The following is an 18,585-nucleotide window of genomic DNA, read 5'->3' as shown; positions in this document are numbered from 1 at the left end:
AAGAATTCCCAGCTTTCTTTAGCCCATATTACCTAGTGACGATTACAAAACTCTTGTGATGATGCCGAGTACATTTAACTGACAAATGGCATATGAAGAAGTATAATAAGTGAATCAGTAGCAGCAAGTCTGAATACCTTTCAGTATCAAAATCACTAGATAACAGTACTGAGGACTGCATTTCATTGCGTCTTCCAGTACACTGTGCATTTTATAGTGAAATTTTTAAATATAGGAATGAATTCTGTGAAATGTGCCTAAATGGAAAAAAAAACAGTTATAAACCAGTATATTATCAGGGTTCAAATAGGAGAAAAACTCTGTGTATATGAGGGATGCAAAGCCTTTAGAATGGAAAGGATCTAACAGTAATAGAGGTAATCAACAATCATGGACCCCACAATCATCAGATAAAGAAAAAAATCCTTTACAACAAGTGAGCCAAGAATCTTTACTAGCGCAATCAACGCTGTCTATTTTCTTGCTAAAGGCATGGCGTGGAAAAGCAGACTTTCCAAAGGGCCAAGTGTCTTGTATCTCCATGTGTTCTCAAACTTGAAGTTGCAAGAAGAACGAGTCTTCACACGTACATACATCCTTCCACAGACCGACAGATCGAATCAATGGGATTCCAGGGGGCAGCAGTCTCTTTTTAACTCATCCACACAAGAGCACAAAAGCACGCTGGGTAATGTCTACAAAATAATCTGGGTAATGATGCCAGTGGGGAGCCCTGCGCTGCAGCATCTGGGCATGGGAGGGAGGAAGACCACGTCACTATGACGACCAGAGCATCATGACGGCCTTCGTCAGCCCAACGTCGTTGTAGTTGAAGTAGCAGAGGCCGGCGAAGGAGAGGGCGGAGATGGCGACCAGGGAGTAGTTGGCAACCTTGGATATCGTGTCGCCATGGACGTAGTCGATCAGAACTTGTTCCACTCCCCTGGAAGTTCAAAACAAAATTTTTTTAAAACAGTACTACAGTGTACTTATTTAACTCATAAATGAAACTTTGGGATTGCATATCTTCTCTTAACAATGGATTTTAGTCTGGCACTTGTCTAAGCACTTTGTGGAACTACAGATTGAAGATTATGAGAGTAGATGCCATCATTTGCAATCTCTCACACTTTCAACAAAATTTCAGGTAAATACGTACAATGTGTAACCTTAATTAGGATAGCTGTGGTGATACTTTTGGCCTAAAATTTATGCTAAATAGATTCATCAGTAAAGGACAAATATGCCCCTCAAGTTTACTTTTACTTTCGAATTATCCGGATCTTCCATTTGTCATGTCATTATTAAAAGTCATAGGTGGAAGCAAGCCACATGACTTGAGATTTGACATGTGACCATACATTCATTTCAACTCCCTACTTTGCATTTATTAGCAATCACCAGTCACTTCTGTAAAATTAACATATCAAACACAGCATGAGAGTTGGATGAAATGAGCAGATGTCACAATATTTTGATGACACTAGATCTGAACTAATGCAATGCATCATATAATAAAATGAATATATAATGAAATAAGATGAAATAAAATGAGAATAGAGTTGTACATTCATAGGGGGTTAAATTGCTTTTTATCTTTTTCTCTTTTTTTGGGGGGGGGGGCTGAGGGGGGTAAAACTAGTATGTTATGCACATCATACTATTGAAACAAACTAATGCAACACACAGCACACACACAACAGTGAAATGTAGACAGTATACTGGGGTAAACCTAGAAATCCACCTCCATCAACTATGTAGTGCTCAGTCAGGAACACATTCTTTGGTCAAGATAGCTCTATTCTCTCATGGATGTACTTCTACAGCTACATGTACATTGAGGCACACCAATTTCACACACATGGTTCAACAAGATTCATTTGGTGAAATTAGGACTTAGTACGCCCATGATTTTTTTATCATGGCTACTACTAAAACACTGATCCATTCAGTGCTTATTTACGTCGATGTTGGGCAATTTGTCAATCAGTTGCAAAGATTCATTTGGTGGGTTTTTTTTAGCATGTTTTGTACGTCTTTAATTTTGTTGGAAACTAAAAATGCAAGGAATTCTTGAATGATATTAAAAAAAAAAAGATTCATTTCAAATCATAATTTCATCATATAATGATTTAATGAAGAGAATCCTCATGAAATACACTTCAATTCATCTTGGAGAAGGATGTTCCACTGAATACCATCTCCTCTGAGTGCTCCTAACAGGAGTCACCAGAACCCTGAATGAAGACTTACCAGTGACCATGGAGCACGAGGCTGGCAGCGAGGGCGTAGTCCATGGCGGGGTTCTGGATCATGAAAGCAGCTGGGATGATGCCCATGAGACCCACCGACAGCAACCTCTCTGCATTCCAGTGCTTAGAGGGCAGCAGACCAGCACCTAAAGAAATTATTTTAAAAAAGAAAATCAAGAAATGACTCAACTTTTGCTCCCAAAAACGAACAAAAAAGAAATCACAACTTCAAATTTGTGAAAGTCTAATCAAAAGTGCAATCCACTTCAGTTGAAATTAAAGTGGATCCCAAGTTTAAAACATAGCCATTAGCAATAGTCAGCCATGCCTACAAGTAGGTTGACCTCATATACATCGTAAGTCGAATAATCGCCTGAGTCAAAAGTTCTTTTCAAGTCCTCTTCTCTTTATATTCTAATCTATCGATCTCAATCCCCCAGAAAAATTTAATTTTCTCAAAGTCGAAGCCAGTCCAAATAGATTCAAGTTTGACTGTTTTCTTTTAATATCAAAACATTAAAACTCCTCTCTTTCATCTAGGTCAAATTCACAGACTTCATAGCAACCATGAATTTGGACCATCAAAATATATTTGTAATTTTTTTTGGCACGTGTTTATTGGTGTGTGTGTGTGTGTGTGTGTGTGCACGCGCTTCTGCTTGTATTCAAATGTACAGATGTGTGTCTTTGTGCACAAGAAATAACCTGCTTATTATCAATTTTCAAAATCTTTTGCATAGCAATTTTTTCTAATTCATGCTTCACTTCTCACAAAAATACAGAAAAAAAACAATGAACAAAAAATAACTTGAGGTTGGCACGTTTAAAAACTCACTCTGATGGTTATGTTGGGTGGTGTGAAGGGCATTCAGCATGGCGGGTGAGTGAGCCTGGTACGGCGACTTGAGGAAAGTACTCGTCATCAGACGAGGACCGCTCAGAAGAACTTTAGGGTGGGAGAGAGAACACAAGATACACAAATTATGGTAAAAACTCTATACCAGAACGGTAAAGTTGAAGAAAAATATATCAAAGGTTCTTTGGATGTAGTACATTAAACCTTGTGAAGCAGCTACTGTATGTGTATCTTTATTAATTGTGAACGTGCACCTCAAAACGAACATAAAGTTGCACTCACTGATTTTGCGTGAGGACCGAAATTAAGTGAAATGGGTCAACCTAGCTGAACTTGACTTTTTCATATTTTCTGAAAGAGCAGGTCTTCTTTTACATTATGCTAAAATTTGGTATCATGAAACGGGCAGGAAAGTGTGGGTTTTTTTGCAGTTTCTCTCGAACATTTTTGGTAGAATAGTGTGATTAGGTGTGTCTTTAGAATCCCTTTTTCATTTCTGAAAAACCTTGTCCACACTCTTCACTTTCAACTCTAATAACTTTTGAAAGGATAGTGCTACTGCTTTGAAAGTTGGCATTAATTATGAACAGAATGTGTTAATGAGGCATGTTTAATTTCAGTTTAATCTGATAATCCCGTCATTGTTTTTACTCTGGTGGTTTACTTCCTGTTTTTTGTCCCATTCATTGTACAGCCAGCACGGTTTGGTAAAGATTAAGCGCTTGAATAGACACTGTACTTCAGAGCCTCTTTTCTCAGTTCACACTTTTCCTGACTTTGTGCTTTCTTTCCGATATTTAGATAGGTTAGGAGAGTCCATTTGATTTAAGTTATACATCATTTTAAAGCTTAAAGTCTGCTCTTTCAGAATATGGTCTTAACTAACGACTCATGTCTGGCGACTTTTTGTTTGTTTTGAGGTGCAGGGTCACAATTTTAGTATCTTGCGCACACGTTACAAACTACAACCATAATTGTTTGATATGGGGATGAATTTCAGAATGCAAAACCTTCCTTTAGATCACATATCACCTTACTATTAGTATGGTAGGCCTAGGGTAAGAGTACCAGTATTCGGTCAGCTACCGGAATTCGGTCACTTATAAATCACAAATCACCAGCCAGTAAGTTCAACTGTCACAACACATGCAAATCACATCAATTCACATACTGGCACACTCATTCACAACAGGAAAGTCCCTTAATCTCTTCCAAAAATCCATCCAAATCCCAAATTTCACCATCAAAGGTGCAGAATCGGCGTGACTTTTCCAAAGCACGCGCAGATTAAGCCCAGTTTTAAGAGTACAGGTCGCCGAAAAAGCGCTAAAAATTGAGAAATAAGTTTTTTGCTTATTGCAAGCTCGGAGTGTGATGGTATCGTCAAAAACACAAAAGAAAAACAAAATTTCCATAATAAGTGCCGATGCAGCGAATCAATGTACAAGGGTTGAATGCAAGTGCTGATTCCCCAGTAGTCGGTCACCAACGGGCGCCGCCACGTCCCCGATGCAATTTTTTGCCAACAAGGTAGTGCACAGCGCATTTTTCAGCTGCCGTGATCCCAGCGTGAACACGCATTGACTTTGAACGCGCACATCGTGTGACCAAATACTGGTTGCGGTGACCGTATTCTGGGGGATTTTTTAGGTGATATATTTTGGGATTTTGTGCAATTCTGTGAGATATTTAACAAAATGAAAATTGAGATTAAAAAAATTTGACATATTTCACATACATTATTGGCTTGCTGAAGCCTGTAGATATGATGTAGGGACCTGTATGTATGTATTATTTTAGTTTTAAAAATATCGACCAAATACTGGGGGTTTTACCCTATCTATCATTTGTGTTATAAACAAACAGAATCCTTTAGACCATCTACAGCCTTTTTTTTTTTAAGGTTATACTTTAGTATAGCTGGGTACACACTTTCCCTTCAAGTTTAAAACCTTCGTTTCCCTGCTTTGTTGAACAGTTCCATGATCCTTCAAGTAAACGTACCTCTAGAACGGAGCAGATTCATTGCCATAGTGCTAATCTGCTTCAGTAAGTGCAATTAAAGAAGAAATGCAGTAAAAACGAAGCACTTTAACACGGCACCGACGGTGATTCCTTCTCGAAAACGACCACGAAGCCAGGCTGAGAAAGTTTGTTGAACCGGGCATGTGAAGAAATCGGTCATGTTGTAGACTCATATTCGCAATATTATTTTCACATTGAAAATTACATTTACCTTGATAGCAATAGAACATTCTCAAATCCATAATTTTCATACTGATACATATTCTTTAATACTTAATCTTATTATTCATTGTTTTTGTGGACAACACTACAAATTAGTTTTTATAATATCAATCAAACACTTTGAAAACAAGTCTATCATTTTGTGTACGAAAATCGGAGCGAGGCCAAAGCAGCATCGCACCGTGTGTGTAACTTGTGTGTAGTTCTACGTACAGTAATAGGAGGCTCGACTCGACTCTAAGCCTAAAACCGCGTTGTGCAATTGTGTTACAGTGTATATCCCTGCCTGTAGTGTACGGACGGCTATGCATTATACGCAGGCCTATAAACGCATAATAACGTTAGACCTCTATTCAATCGTAGAACCTACAGTACGTGGGGCTACGAAAACATAACACTCGTTTCAGAAAGCATACGACGATGGTGATAATTCAGTCAATTGCTTCAAGTAAACGTACCTCTAGAACGGAGCAGATTCATTGCCATAGTGCTAATCTGCTTCAGTAAGTGCAATTAAAGAAGAAATGCAGTAAAAACGAAGCACTTTAACACGGCACCGACGGTGATTCCTTCTCGAAAACGACCACGAAGCCAGGCTGAGAAAGTTTGTTGAACCGGGCATGTGAAGAAATCGGTCATGTTGTAGACTCATATTCGCAATATTATTTTCACATTGAAAATTACATTTACCTTGATAGCAATAGAACATTCTCAAATCCATAATTTTCATACTGATACATATTCTTTAATACTTAATCTTATTATTCATTTTTTTTTGTGGACAACACTACAAATTAGTTTTTATAATATCAATCAAACACTTTGAAAACAAGTCTATCATTTTGTGTACGAAAATCGGAGCGAGGCCAAAGCAGCATCGCACCGTGTGTGTAACTTGTGTGTAGTTCTACGTACAGTAATAGGAGGCTCGACTCGACTCCGATCCATCCGCCTATGCGTACATACACTATCATGGTTTTATGACTGACCCAGCCTGTAAACCCGGCCCTCTAATAACTCAGCCACCCTCCCTAGGCCCTCACAGCCTCGAAAAGGAGACCTTTGGGCCTAAATGAACACCTGGATGAGCCCAACAGCGACCGACATTTACGATGATTTGCATTATTCTCGTAGCAGGGCATGGTACCATCCTAGAAAATGAGATCAAGGTATTGTTTGCACTGATTTTTTTTATATTCCCGTTTTATTGCTTGCAAAATATTGACATAATAGGCTCATGTACTCGTACTGTCTGTAGGCTTCCTATTTATACTGAGTAGTGTTGATTTAGCTTTCAACGTAAATTGTGCCTGTTCGCCCCCGAAACTCTGGCGGGAAGATGCCACCACGCGCCGCTACCACACGTACACTGTGGAACGAGCACAGCGTACGATTCCTTGGTGCCCTTGTCCTTGCCGATGATGTGGCTCTCATCAGTCCAACACCAGAAGGCCTACAAACTATGCTGGATGTAACCCACAATTACTCATCTGAGTGGAAATACAAGATCAATCCATCAAAGAGTGCCATCATCTCTTCTACGAACAGTTCATCATGCCATTGGCATCTTGGCGGAGACACCATAGCACGAGTGGAGGCACACCCACATCTGGGCATCAACCGTACCTTCCTGCCCTCTGACCCTACTCCAGCAATGACGTCAAGAGGTAGAAAAACTCTGTATGCCCTTGCTGGTGCAGGGGCTCACCGTTGTGGATTGGCACCAAATACAGTAACTGCCCTCTGGAAGCGTTTCTGTCTCCCACGCATGCTCTACGGAGTGGAGGTTTATCACCTGAGCAAACGAATGCTTGCCGACCTCGACAGGACGCAGGGCAGTCTGTTCAAAGCTATCCTTGGCCTCCCCCGCAGAACAGGAAATGAGGCAGTCTCCATACTCGCCAAGCTCCCCCCAGTCAGTGATGAAGCTGACAAACAGTTCCTCAGACTCCTCGGAAAAGTCCTCCTGCTCCCTCATGACAGAATTGAAAGGAGGCTGCTCATGAACGCCATCTGCCAGGTACCTTCTAGTCGCACTGTAAAGGACCTCAAAACCAAGCTCTCTGTGTATGAACTCCCCTCCATCGATGAACTCCTCACTTCACCACCTCCTCCACACACCTGGAAATCAATGGTGAGAGGTGCCGTAGAAGAGCATCGCACAGACATCACCAGGAATGCAGTCAGCACAAAACCATCACTACACCTACTCTCTACTGTCCTGAGTCATGAACACAATCTCCTTCCCTCCAGCTCCATCATTCCCTCACAACATCTCCGACCAGCAATACCAGTCAAAGCCCAACTGCTCAGCGGGGTATACCCAACCAACTCTCGCCTTCACACCATAAGGAGCAAAACAAGCCCAGGATGCCTCTGTGGCTACACTGATGAAACAGTGACCCACCTGGTGGGCAAATGCTCACTGTACCAAACCCTTAGAGACAGCTTCCTCACCAAGTGGCCAAAGCAATGGAAAACACACCTCACCAAAACTGCAACACCACCCGAATGCTTCACCAGACTCACTCTTCTTGGATCCTGCTGCAACTCCACTATCTCCCTCTCTGACTGGAAAAACCCCTCTCTGTTTCATAATGCATCTCTGAGCTTTCTTTTTGACATACATAACAAACGCACAGCTATGTAGTTCTATTAACTGTTATCCCGTTGTTAGCCTGTTGTTATCCTGTGACCTTGTGACTATTCATTCTCGACCTCACTCTGCAACTTTAGCAGTTCTCCTGACTGGAGGAATTCAAACAAAGAAGAAGAAGAAGAAGAAGATCCTTTCCCACGCCACGGTACCACATCTACACTGTAGCCGGAATGTGATTTAATTTTCTATCGAGTTCCGAATCAATCTGTTACCTGGCTTGTGATGTGTTCTGATGTTGATGACTGTTGACCATTCGATTTAGTGGTAGATCGTGACAAGGCCGCAGGACTAGAGCACACTTTGTGAAAATATTAAAAAAATGTTGCACTCGTGGGGAGCAATTTCGGACAGATACTAATTACTACTATAAGTATAACTGGAACTATATTTTATAATTTCTGTAGGCCATAGATCTAGGGGCTTTCTAGTGAGTGTCAACTAAATATAATACACTAGACCTAGCGTTAGTCACCTCTTTTCCTTGTACATTGTAGTTGAATTCCTTAGTTGAAGACCTCCGCCAGCCCCAGCCCAGGAAGGGTGACCCGGGGGTGATGAGAGTGGGGGCACTGATTTCTTTTTGATCATTTAATCTTTTGTAGATTTGTACATCTTTAATTTCATTTTGAATACTAGCTTCTATACTGCTAGAAGCTGCAATTTCTATTGAGAGGTTGTTCTATAGTGTTTTGTTTTGTTTTGTTTTGTTTGTTGTTGTTGGTCAAGTTGTTTTTACTGTTTTGTCATCTGACTGGTTCTTTTTTGTTGTCTTTGAAATCTACACTGTTGCTAGTCTCTCAAATTCTATTCATTTTTTATGACCAACAGTGAGAGAAAAAAGAAACGAACAACAACTTCAAAACAAAACAAAAAAATAGATATAGATCAGGGATGCCAAGTTCAAAAAAATTTTATGAGTGAGATTTTCATGACTCCGCATCTTGGCAAGCGAATGTGCGCACAACAATTTTTGGCTCTTAATGGTGCGATCAGGTGCATACTTAAGTGACTATTTTTTACTTATTTTGAAAGACAAAAGGAAAATATACCTTCAATTGTAACTATCACTTTAGGTCAATTCCATCGTGACTTATGGGACAAAGTGACAATTTTTGGCAATTTCAAACCAGTATTTTGAGAAAATAGTTGCATCAAATGCATTTTTCTCAGTTCATGGTTTAACAGATCCATCATATCACAGTTTATGAAAACACCATACTTAGTTTGAAAAGTATCATTGCATTACGCACAGCAACAAAAAATTGCTGTCGTGACTTATGGGACATCTGAGGACCACCGTTTTTCACGTGGGAAAGTAAGTTCTGAAATATTCTTACACACAGAGACTCTGGAAAGATATTTTCTTTCCTGAATGTAGCAAAGGGTTGGTGCTTACCCTGAGCCAAGTGGTATGAATATCTACTCATTGGTACAGTAGCAGGATAGGGAAAACCAGTGTGACTGATGGGACACAAAAACGTGACTTACCGGTATGGGACGCTATCAACTACCACATTTTGAGATTGAGAGAATAATATTTACTGATGCCGTAACAAGTTTTAGAACATCATAAAACCAATCTATGACCAAAGAACATTCAGAAAATAAGCCATTTGAGAATTATACAAGCTGTATTATGGTCATAATAGTGTATCAGAAATGATACCTAAATTCTGCAAAAATTGACAATTTTCATGAAAAATGAAGGTTTTTCGGACATAACTCCACTCCACGTTCACCGATGTTCACAAATGAGGTATCAAAATATCCGTTGTGAACGGCTGCTTTGAGTAAACAATACCAGATCATCTAATCAAACTTCATTAATCATCTGTACTCAGTAGTTTGATTATCATAAAATGCAACCTTTCCGTGGAATTGACCTTTAATCCTTTGAGCTATGCTCCTTATTATGGGCCCAAATTGCAGACTTTGCCCGATGCATGAGAAAAATGGGTGCCATGTGTGAGATCGTGAGATGGCCCCTAAATGCTTGAGTCTCACTCAGAATGCGTGAGACTTGGTAGCTCTGATAACATTTCATACACCTGCATCTGTGGTGTGTGTCTTTTTCCTCTCTTTCTTTCTCTCTCTCTCTCTCTCTCTCTCTGACCCAAGAAGACAGTTTGGAATGAAGAATACAAAATCTTTGAAAATGTATCATATAAACAAGCCTATCTTAAAAGGGCTTTCTGTATAAAGCTGTAATCATGAATAATAATGATGATACTAATAATAACTAGAAAAGCACTCTGAGAGCGCAGACCTCCACCAAGCAGCTACTTTCCACCGATGATCTTGTCCTTCCCAAAGAGATTTTTCTCCTCTCCACCACTGGGGAAAAGCTCTTTGGGCTCTTCCATAGAGATCAGTGATTTCCACCAATAGGTATACATGCTGAAAAATTGCCCAATTTCCCAATATGGAAGCCTTTGTTACGTCATAAACCCTCATCTGCGCGGCGTGCTTCGCCCGAGCAGAAACTAGAGCACGCACTTTAGTGCGTGTTTGAAAATCTCAAAAATGCGCAGCTTGGACTCCCAAGTTCATTGACCCTACCTGTCAAAATATCAACAATCCTTCATACATTCCCCACAAATTCTCGAATCACTACCAAAATTTGATCGTTTGTTACTTGTGTCATTCTCAACCTATCCTGCAAGTTTCATCTAAATCCATCAACTACAATTTGTCATTCTGTATGTCAGGAAATGACTTCATTTCAATCCATTCCGCGAACTCCTATTTCTATAGACAGACCTCTCAGGCAAATATTCATCCCTGGAAGGTGTTCCCAAGGCACTGCTCCCCGGAGTTGGGGGAAGGAAGATCTTGGATTTCTGGTGGGACGCCATCAACATGTGAGTAAGCTTTTATCGCCTGCGTGTACCTGACTCATTACTACGCTACTAGTACCTTGATAGGGTCGCAAATACTTGATAATGTGAGAAAAAAAAAGTGTTCACTTGTTAAGTGTGCTTTGAAATGAGAATGATTACAAAAATAGTTAATAATAATAGCGCAACCTGGACAATGCAAAATCAAAGTAACAGTACAAAAATAAGATACAAAAATTACAAATATACATGTGATACTGTAATCTGAACATGATATCATTAAAGTACCCCCTATTCTGGTGTTATTAGTTATTCAGTGATCCTGCTTCTATTTGTCGTCCTTATAGTGTTTCATAAACACCAATATTACATTAAAGCTCTTTCATAAATGCTGGAAATACAGGAAAATGATCTGTATCTTACAATATTTTTATGAGTATTGAAATCAAGACTGAAAACACAGTTTATCATTTAACTGTGCATTATTGTCCAGCATATCAGAAGCTTTTGCAGCACAGAAGAAAATATCTACATAGGTTTTGGGCTTTATGCATCAGTAAATTGATATTATTTTTATTTGACATTATTGATATTTGTTACATAATTTGTTTTGTTTTGTTTTGTTTTTTTCCAGGAGGCAACTTTTCAAAGAAGTGTATCTGGTGACGAATGCAGACAAGTAAGTTCATGAACAAAATTGCCAAACAATTTAATCAGTCAAATTTATATAGCGCAGCTACTATTTCCTACTGGGCTGCATGTAACAAAGCTCCTAGCAATGTTTCACGTACCTCATTAGACGCAAAAAATAATAAGTAACAAATTAATCAAAGGCTTCTGAAAAAAAAAAGGTAGTCTTCAACAAAGATTTGAGGACAGTAAGTACAGTGTATAAAGTGAACAGTGCATCTCTCAAGGACAAGACGGGTTTTTGATGTTCTCTCACCCGGCACAGCAAATGCCCCATCTACAATTGCCGATGACAGCAGGCCAGAGCTAAAATCAGACAAGTCTTTACTCTCACATTGTGTATGATACGCACGTTGCCCCCAAATGCAGCTACAATACCACAAGTCTACAAGAATCATAAAGTCTGAACGAGACAGATGTAATCTGAAGGAGATGCATTTCTACTGCCATTGATGTCTCTTTATTCTGCACACTAAGTCTTTGATTTATTTTGTAATGAGAGTATTCTTTTGCAGCTTTCATTACAAAAGGGAAGTGGCAATATTGATCAATTTAGCCTCAAGAGAAATACATACTGTAAGCAAACAATTTAACAGGAACAAATGATAACCCAACATGTCATAGGACCAACATCTACATTTTGTTACATGTGGCAGGAGCAGTATTTGGAGTTTGAGGCAATACTTGTAGAGCATGATTCCTGGGTAGAGGAAGCTATAGAAGAGAAAACATGGGATGAGGTTGCAGCAAGTGTTGGGGCAAAACATTGAACTGGACATTACTTGAATATGAGACCATTCTGAAGCAAATAATTTTCACACAACAATAGATATATAATGTACTCTTAAATGAATCCCACAAGGATTGGAACAATCATCCCCAAGCATTCCCACTGATCAGTTACTAGCCATTCCCTTTAACTCTTCTTTATGGGTAAAAACTTGCTAAAAAATGATTATAGTTATACCAGCGAATCAACAGCCTATCGTATACACGTAACTGCAGAACAAAAACTATGTGTGTCATATATGTTTCTTGTTACAATCTGTCAGGTACAAGCACTATGAAAGATGGGCCACTGCCAGTGATTTTCCTGTCGACAATATCATCAATGATGGCACAACAACATTCAGTGGAAGGTACTGTCTATATTTTGTCTGTGCATCTGTCTGTGCATCTGTCTGTCTGTCTGTGGTTGTATGTTTGTGATGAAGGGGAGAACAAGGCAATATCCTCTATTGAGTCAATTTTATGGCAGTCTGTGTTTACTTTGAATATGTGTCGATACAGTGTTGACTGTATGCAAACAATGAAGAAAACAAACCGCAAAAAGAAAGTAAACAGAAGCACAAAATGTAACCTTGTGAATTAATAGCTATAAATGGCACTCAGACAGCTAGAGTTTAGATCTCTCTCAAGACTATTAATATCAATATCCTGTTTTATTGATATTTTTGTTTAATCCATTTCATTATCTTACGACAATATTTAGAAGCACTGTGTTAGCTACAAGCCGTACTTCAGAAAAATCACTTTATTTGTATTCATTATTCGCTGACACCTTTTTGTTTTGTTTTTAACTCACTGAGCCAATTATTTACATGAGTTTTGGGAACTTAAGCTGTGTGATTTCCTTCATTGTTTCAAAATCACTGAGTTTTCATCAGCATAGTAACTTGTATCAATCTACTGAGTCCCTAATATATTCCCCTTACTCTTGATCATGCACTTTATCAATATCTTTTGGTCCTGTGTTCTGTGACAGTGATGCTCTGTGTGATAATTACAGAAGTAGATCAAATCATAGAATACCTTCATTGTGCAACAGCGGTCAAACCTGTCCCGATGTTTATCTGTCTATAAAGGTCACCTGTTTATATGTGACCCTGCACCTCAAAACAAACAAAAAGTCGCCAGACATTAATTTTTAGTTAAGACCATATTCTGAAAGAGCAGACTTTAAGCTTTAAGATGATGTATAACTCAAATCAAATGGACTCTCCTAACCTATCTAAATATTGGAAAGAAAGCACAAACTGAGGAAAAGTGTGAACTGAGAAAAGAGGCTCTGAAGTACAGTGTCTATTCAAGCGCTTAATCTTTACCAAACCGTGCTGGCTGTGCGCTGAATGGGACAAAAAAACAGGAAGTAAACCACCAGAGTAACAACAATGAAGGAATTATCAAATTAAACTGAAATTAAGCATGCCTCATTAACACATTCTGTCCATAATTAACGCAAGCTTTCAAAGCAGTAGCGCTATCCTTTCAAAAGTTATTAGAGTTGAAAGTGAAGAGTGTGGACAAGGTTTTTCAGAAATGAAAAAGGGATTCTAAAGACACACCTAATCACACTATTCTACCAAAAATGTTCGAGATAAACTGCATAAAAAACACTCTTTCCTGCCCGTTTTATGATACCAAATTTTAGCATAATGTTAAGGAAGACCCGCTCTTTCAGAAAATATGAAAAAGTCAAGTTTGGTCGGGTTGACCCATTTCACTTATTTTCAGTCCTCACGCAAAATCAGTGTGTGCGACTTTATGTTCGTTTTGAGGTGCACGGTCACATATGACCATTAAATCTGTCAACCTTTGCAGCATCAAACATGTTTTTAACTGGTCCACAAAGATTATCAGCTGTCCATTTAAGACCACTTAATGTGTATCCTATAAGGGCATTCACATGTTATTGATGAGACTTCATTTCATATGTTCATAAAGACCGTCAGTTTACCTAGGAGGATTTTTGCCTCCCTGCGGTGAACTTTACATAAATATATTCTCTTTTTTTTTATCATGTACCATGGTGCCACGTTCTCTACATCAACCAGATTGGGTTCTGTTGGAGATCTGGACCTGGCTCTCAGGCATAAGCAGATTCAAGATGACATTCTGGTTGTAAGTATCTTTATGCAATTATCTTTTATCATGCACATACACTGTATTTAAAGGCAACAGATACTTAGCAACAGCAACAGCAACATCAACAACAACAACAACAACAAGTCTTCTGGCAATAGGCAAAATTTATCACCAAACACAGGCAAGCACTAAGGACGTATTAGTGGCCACTATGAAAATTTAATGGATGCTTTGGGGATGTCAGCTGTAGTTTCACAGTTTGTCCAACATTGTGAATGCATGGGTATGTCAATGGGTGTATACAGTGTGTAGCTGTATGTCTATTGAATTCAGATGGAGCTATTCCATAATGATGATGAAAACATCTTTATTCTTGTGTTGCCAATATTAGGTTTTGAGTTGTCCTAGGCACTGTCCAAAATACTCAATGTAGACATGAATCAGGGATTGATATATGTACATAACGAGAGATTGTTAGTTTTGTATTCATGAGAATGATTAAAAGCTGGCTTAAAGAGAATGAAACTCACATACAGTACATGTGGATTAAGTAAATTTAACAATATTAGTAGAAAGTTTTAGGAAAATCAGACAATCTACTCAAAAGTTTTACATTTTTACAGATTCAGTGATGCCACAGCTGGTGAGAAGACTAGAACAGTTTGTGATGTTACTGCTTGACAGCGATGAAGAGAAAATAAAATTCAACATATTTTCATATTTCTAGCAAAATGAAAGAGCACAAAGAAGTATACCTCTTTCAGAAAGCAAGAAAAACAATATTATCCTTGAAATGTATCAGTAACAAGTCTAGGGGATGTGTACTTTTAATCTTTTTTTTTAATAACATTTGTGGAATTGTGGAATTATCTGTGTACACTGTATTTTCTTTAACAATTGTCTTATGATTTTCTATATGTTGATTTCTTGTTTCAGGTGGCTGGTGACATGCTCTTTCAAGACCACAAGTTTGATGTGACCCAGGTCATCCACTACTTTAAGAAGAAGGTAGGGAAGACAGTTCATTACCAGCATTCACACACTGGAGTTATTAGTTCTTCCATCGCAATGCACAAAATTGAGCTTATACATCAGCAGCTCTATGTTGTTGTTTTTTGGGGGGGTTATTTATTCAGTTATAACGGAATTTTCGTATGACGAAAGAAAACTGCCGGTCCCAAGGACTTTGTTATAATGGGAGTCTACGGCTGTACATTCATTATACATTGTATTTTACATACACAATTTCTTCTGTTTACACCAGAAAGGAGAGCTGGCCATATACTATGACATGGAACCAACCGAGAATATCACCAGTCGTGGCATCGTGGAAGTTTGTCCTCAAACTAATAGGTAGGTATTTTCACATGCAGGGCACGACACCCACAGTTTTCTGTCGTGGCCCATCCGGGCTACTAAACTCTTTTAACCCGTTGAGGATGAGTCCCAAATATACTCAGGGAAGTGTCTGTGGGAAATGCGTGTTGTAGCAAAATCAGTCCATCCTCAATGGGTTAATTTGAGTTTTGGTGGCCCGCAATAGAAGTGTATTGGCCCGAAAGAAGAGGAAACATTACAATCCATTTTAAATCTCAGTTCTGCGATTGGGCCATCAAAAGAAGCCTTTGTTACAAACTTGTTGGTCCAACATAAATTTTTAGTGGCCCCAGACCACTGGTCTACTGCCAGTGTTGAGCCCTGCCATAATTATGAGATAATTGGCTTTGAGATTTTAACCCATTGAGGACAGTTTGATTTTGCTACAACATGTATTTCCCATATTCACCTGCCCAAGTCTACTTGGGACTCGTCCTCAACGGGTTAATAGAAGAACTCAAACATGCATGGGATTGGGCATTCATATGCAATACATGTTCCAAATCACTATTACATCATGTTTCAGAAAAAAAAACAACTACAACAACAACAAATTTTGTGTTTTGAGGCTTTTCGACACCCTGCAATCTGGACAGGAAGTATATCAAACTTCCAAATTTTCAACATATATCAGTTTTCTCATTTCTTGTCCAAAATTTGTCTCTGTTACAGTATTCTGAGCTGTAATATCTTCTTCTTTCTCACAAGTGGAAAATGGTAACAGTGATATTAGTTTTTCAGTGCACATTGATGGAGTATTTTCATCTCTTTTAAAAAAAAAAAGAAAAAAAAATCTGCTCTTACCTGTTATAATCTGTCGTGATTAATGGTGAAGTTAATATGTAGTTGTGCCTCGTGGAGAAATGGTAATGTGAAAATTTTGAATTGTGCTATGCAGAAGTGATCTTTAACCTGTGGAAGACTAGTCCCAAGTATACTCATGCAGGTGTCTATATAGGAAATGTGTGCTACAGCAAAATCAGCTCATCCTAATAATAGTGGGTTAACTCTTTATGTACCTTGTTCGCACATCCAGACTCAGTCGATGGCGTGCCAAGTTCACATATTCTGCTCAAACGCACAAACATGCCCAAACCGATTGATAAACCGCCAGATGCCATACAGTGTAGTACATTGAAAGCGTTTCTCGCGATTCTATTCCTCTCAAATACGTATAGCTTCCATTTTATGTGGTGATTGACTATCAAGCGGTGTTTCCTAGTAGACTTGCGAGTAAAATCTCAGTTTCTGTCACTGTTTTGTGTTGCAAAAGTAGTGCCTCTGCATATAACGCAGCTACTGGTCATTTGAAAGAAAAACGATCATAGATTATTTGTCATACAATGTACGTCAAAGCTAAGCTTGGCATTTTTCTACAACAGTTATAAGTGTACTTTGCTCATTCCATGTCCAGCGTAACAAAGTCTATAAAAGTTACACAGATTTGAAAACAGAATGTTTCCCGAAGTGTGACCACGTTGCTCTGTTAGAATAATATGACACACAGGGGTTTACACCATGGCACATAAAGAGTTAATAATCACTTAAATCTGTACTTTCAATGTGCAATATTTGCAGGATCACCAAGTTCCTTGAGAAGCCCAGAGAGGACGAGACACAATCCCGCCTCGCCAGCGTGGTGTTCTACTGCTTCAGGAGAGAGACGCTGCCAACAATTCAGACATTTCTGGAAAAGAACAGAGACGTCGAAAGCAGGACATTCGGCCAGTATATGGTAAGATTTATGATTATCATTTATTACTAATTTGTAATGGTCGTAATGCCAAATTATTCTCTTGTTTTGTGTGTGTCTTATTTGTGGGGAGAGGGAGGAGAAGGGTTTCTGCAAGCCTGTTATATTTTGCAGTATGGCAATTCCCCCCACCCAAGGAAAAACGCAGTATCTAACATTTTTGTCGATTTTCACTTTTTTGCATAAATATAGTCAGTGGGCAATCCTTGTTCATATGACATATTCAGATTTTTGAAAAAATGTTTGGAAAGCTGCTTTTCCGTAACTGCCAAACGCAGTATCTACACTTAACTTGCACTTTCCCCAAGGAAAAACGCAGTATCTACAAAGCTAGTCTTAATTACCAGACACTGTTATTTATATATGTGAATACTTTGCTGGTTGTTCTGTAATTTGAATGTAAATTACTTTCTTTAGATATACTTGCTCAATAATAAGACATAATGTTCAAAATATCTAACCGAAACAATAATGATTAGTAAATATTTTGATGAGATCGTGATCCTAATATAAAACAAAGTGTGTGATTAAGACTAACCGAGTGCACGCAGTACAGCACAACACTGTTAATGACAGCAGCTTGCAGCAACTAGCTGCACTGAGCATGCAGTCAGCACAGGGCCCGGCTAGTCAGCATACAGTGTGTACTTGGATTAAAACAAAATGCTGTCGCGGGGAAAATTACTTGTGAACCTAATTTCCTAGCCCTCAAGAAAAATTTATCTGCAGATAATGAGTAGGTTATTCAAAACTATTTCAATATTGAAAGAATAAAGCTGATCGTTTGTCACACCAAGCGAGGTAAACACAAATGCATGTTTGTCACATGAAGCGAGGTAAACACAAATACATACATTTGTGTTTACGTCGCTTCGTGTGATAAACGATCAGCTTGTAATATTCTTTCATATTCTACCTCGATGATGAACATCTTCCGTACTATTTTAATATTAACTTGTGAAGTAACTTTGTTAGGCCTAGACCCTAGTCAAAATTCCTCAGGCTCCGAATCCGAAAGTTTCGGCGAAAGGCAGTAGAAAACCTAGATC

The 18,585-nt window shown here is 38.8% G+C and overlaps 2 protein-coding genes across 2 annotated transcripts in view; one reads left to right on the top strand and one right to left on the bottom strand.

The window, feature by feature from the left end:
* Window positions 1–305: 305 nt before the first annotated feature.
* On the bottom strand, window positions 306–5,251 carry LOC139720960 (succinate dehydrogenase [ubiquinone] cytochrome b small subunit, mitochondrial-like). Its single transcript, XM_071632290.1, has 4 exons — window positions 5,113–5,251; window positions 3,088–3,198; window positions 2,254–2,398; window positions 306–943 (listed from the first exon to the last, which is right to left on the bottom strand). The coding sequence occupies exons 1-4, from the start codon at window positions 5,138–5,140 to the stop codon at window positions 778–780; spliced, it is 450 nt and encodes a 149-aa protein (XP_071488391.1). The 5' UTR covers window positions 5,141–5,251; the 3' UTR covers window positions 306–777.
* Window positions 5,252–6,409: 1,158 nt separating this feature from the next.
* The window catches only part of LOC139720941 (uncharacterized), a 42,276-nt gene continuing 30,100 nt past the window's right edge, over window positions 6,410–18,585 (top strand). The window contains exons 1-8 of the mRNA XM_071632272.1: window positions 6,410–6,524; window positions 10,769–10,875; window positions 11,486–11,530; window positions 12,594–12,680; window positions 14,376–14,442; window positions 15,343–15,414; window positions 15,671–15,759; window positions 17,362–17,518. Of these exons, the coding sequence (XP_071488373.1) occupies window positions 6,468–6,524; window positions 10,769–10,875; window positions 11,486–11,530; window positions 12,594–12,680; window positions 14,376–14,442; window positions 15,343–15,414; window positions 15,671–15,759; window positions 17,362–17,518 (681 nt within the window). The 5' untranslated portion in view covers window positions 6,410–6,467. The remainder of the gene's footprint in view (window positions 6,525–10,768; window positions 10,876–11,485; window positions 11,531–12,593; window positions 12,681–14,375; window positions 14,443–15,342; window positions 15,415–15,670; window positions 15,760–17,361; window positions 17,519–18,585) is intronic.

Source organism: Diadema antillarum, unplaced genomic scaffold (genome assembly GCF_040938485.1).
Source record: "Diadema antillarum isolate AM-2024a unplaced genomic scaffold, OU_Dant_1.0 scf00000135, whole genome shotgun sequence".
Classification (NCBI taxonomy): domain Eukaryota; kingdom Metazoa; phylum Echinodermata; class Echinoidea; order Diadematoida; family Diadematidae; genus Diadema; species Diadema antillarum.
Note: the sequence above shows the minus strand (reverse complement) of the source record. Positions and strands in the feature narration are given on the sequence as shown.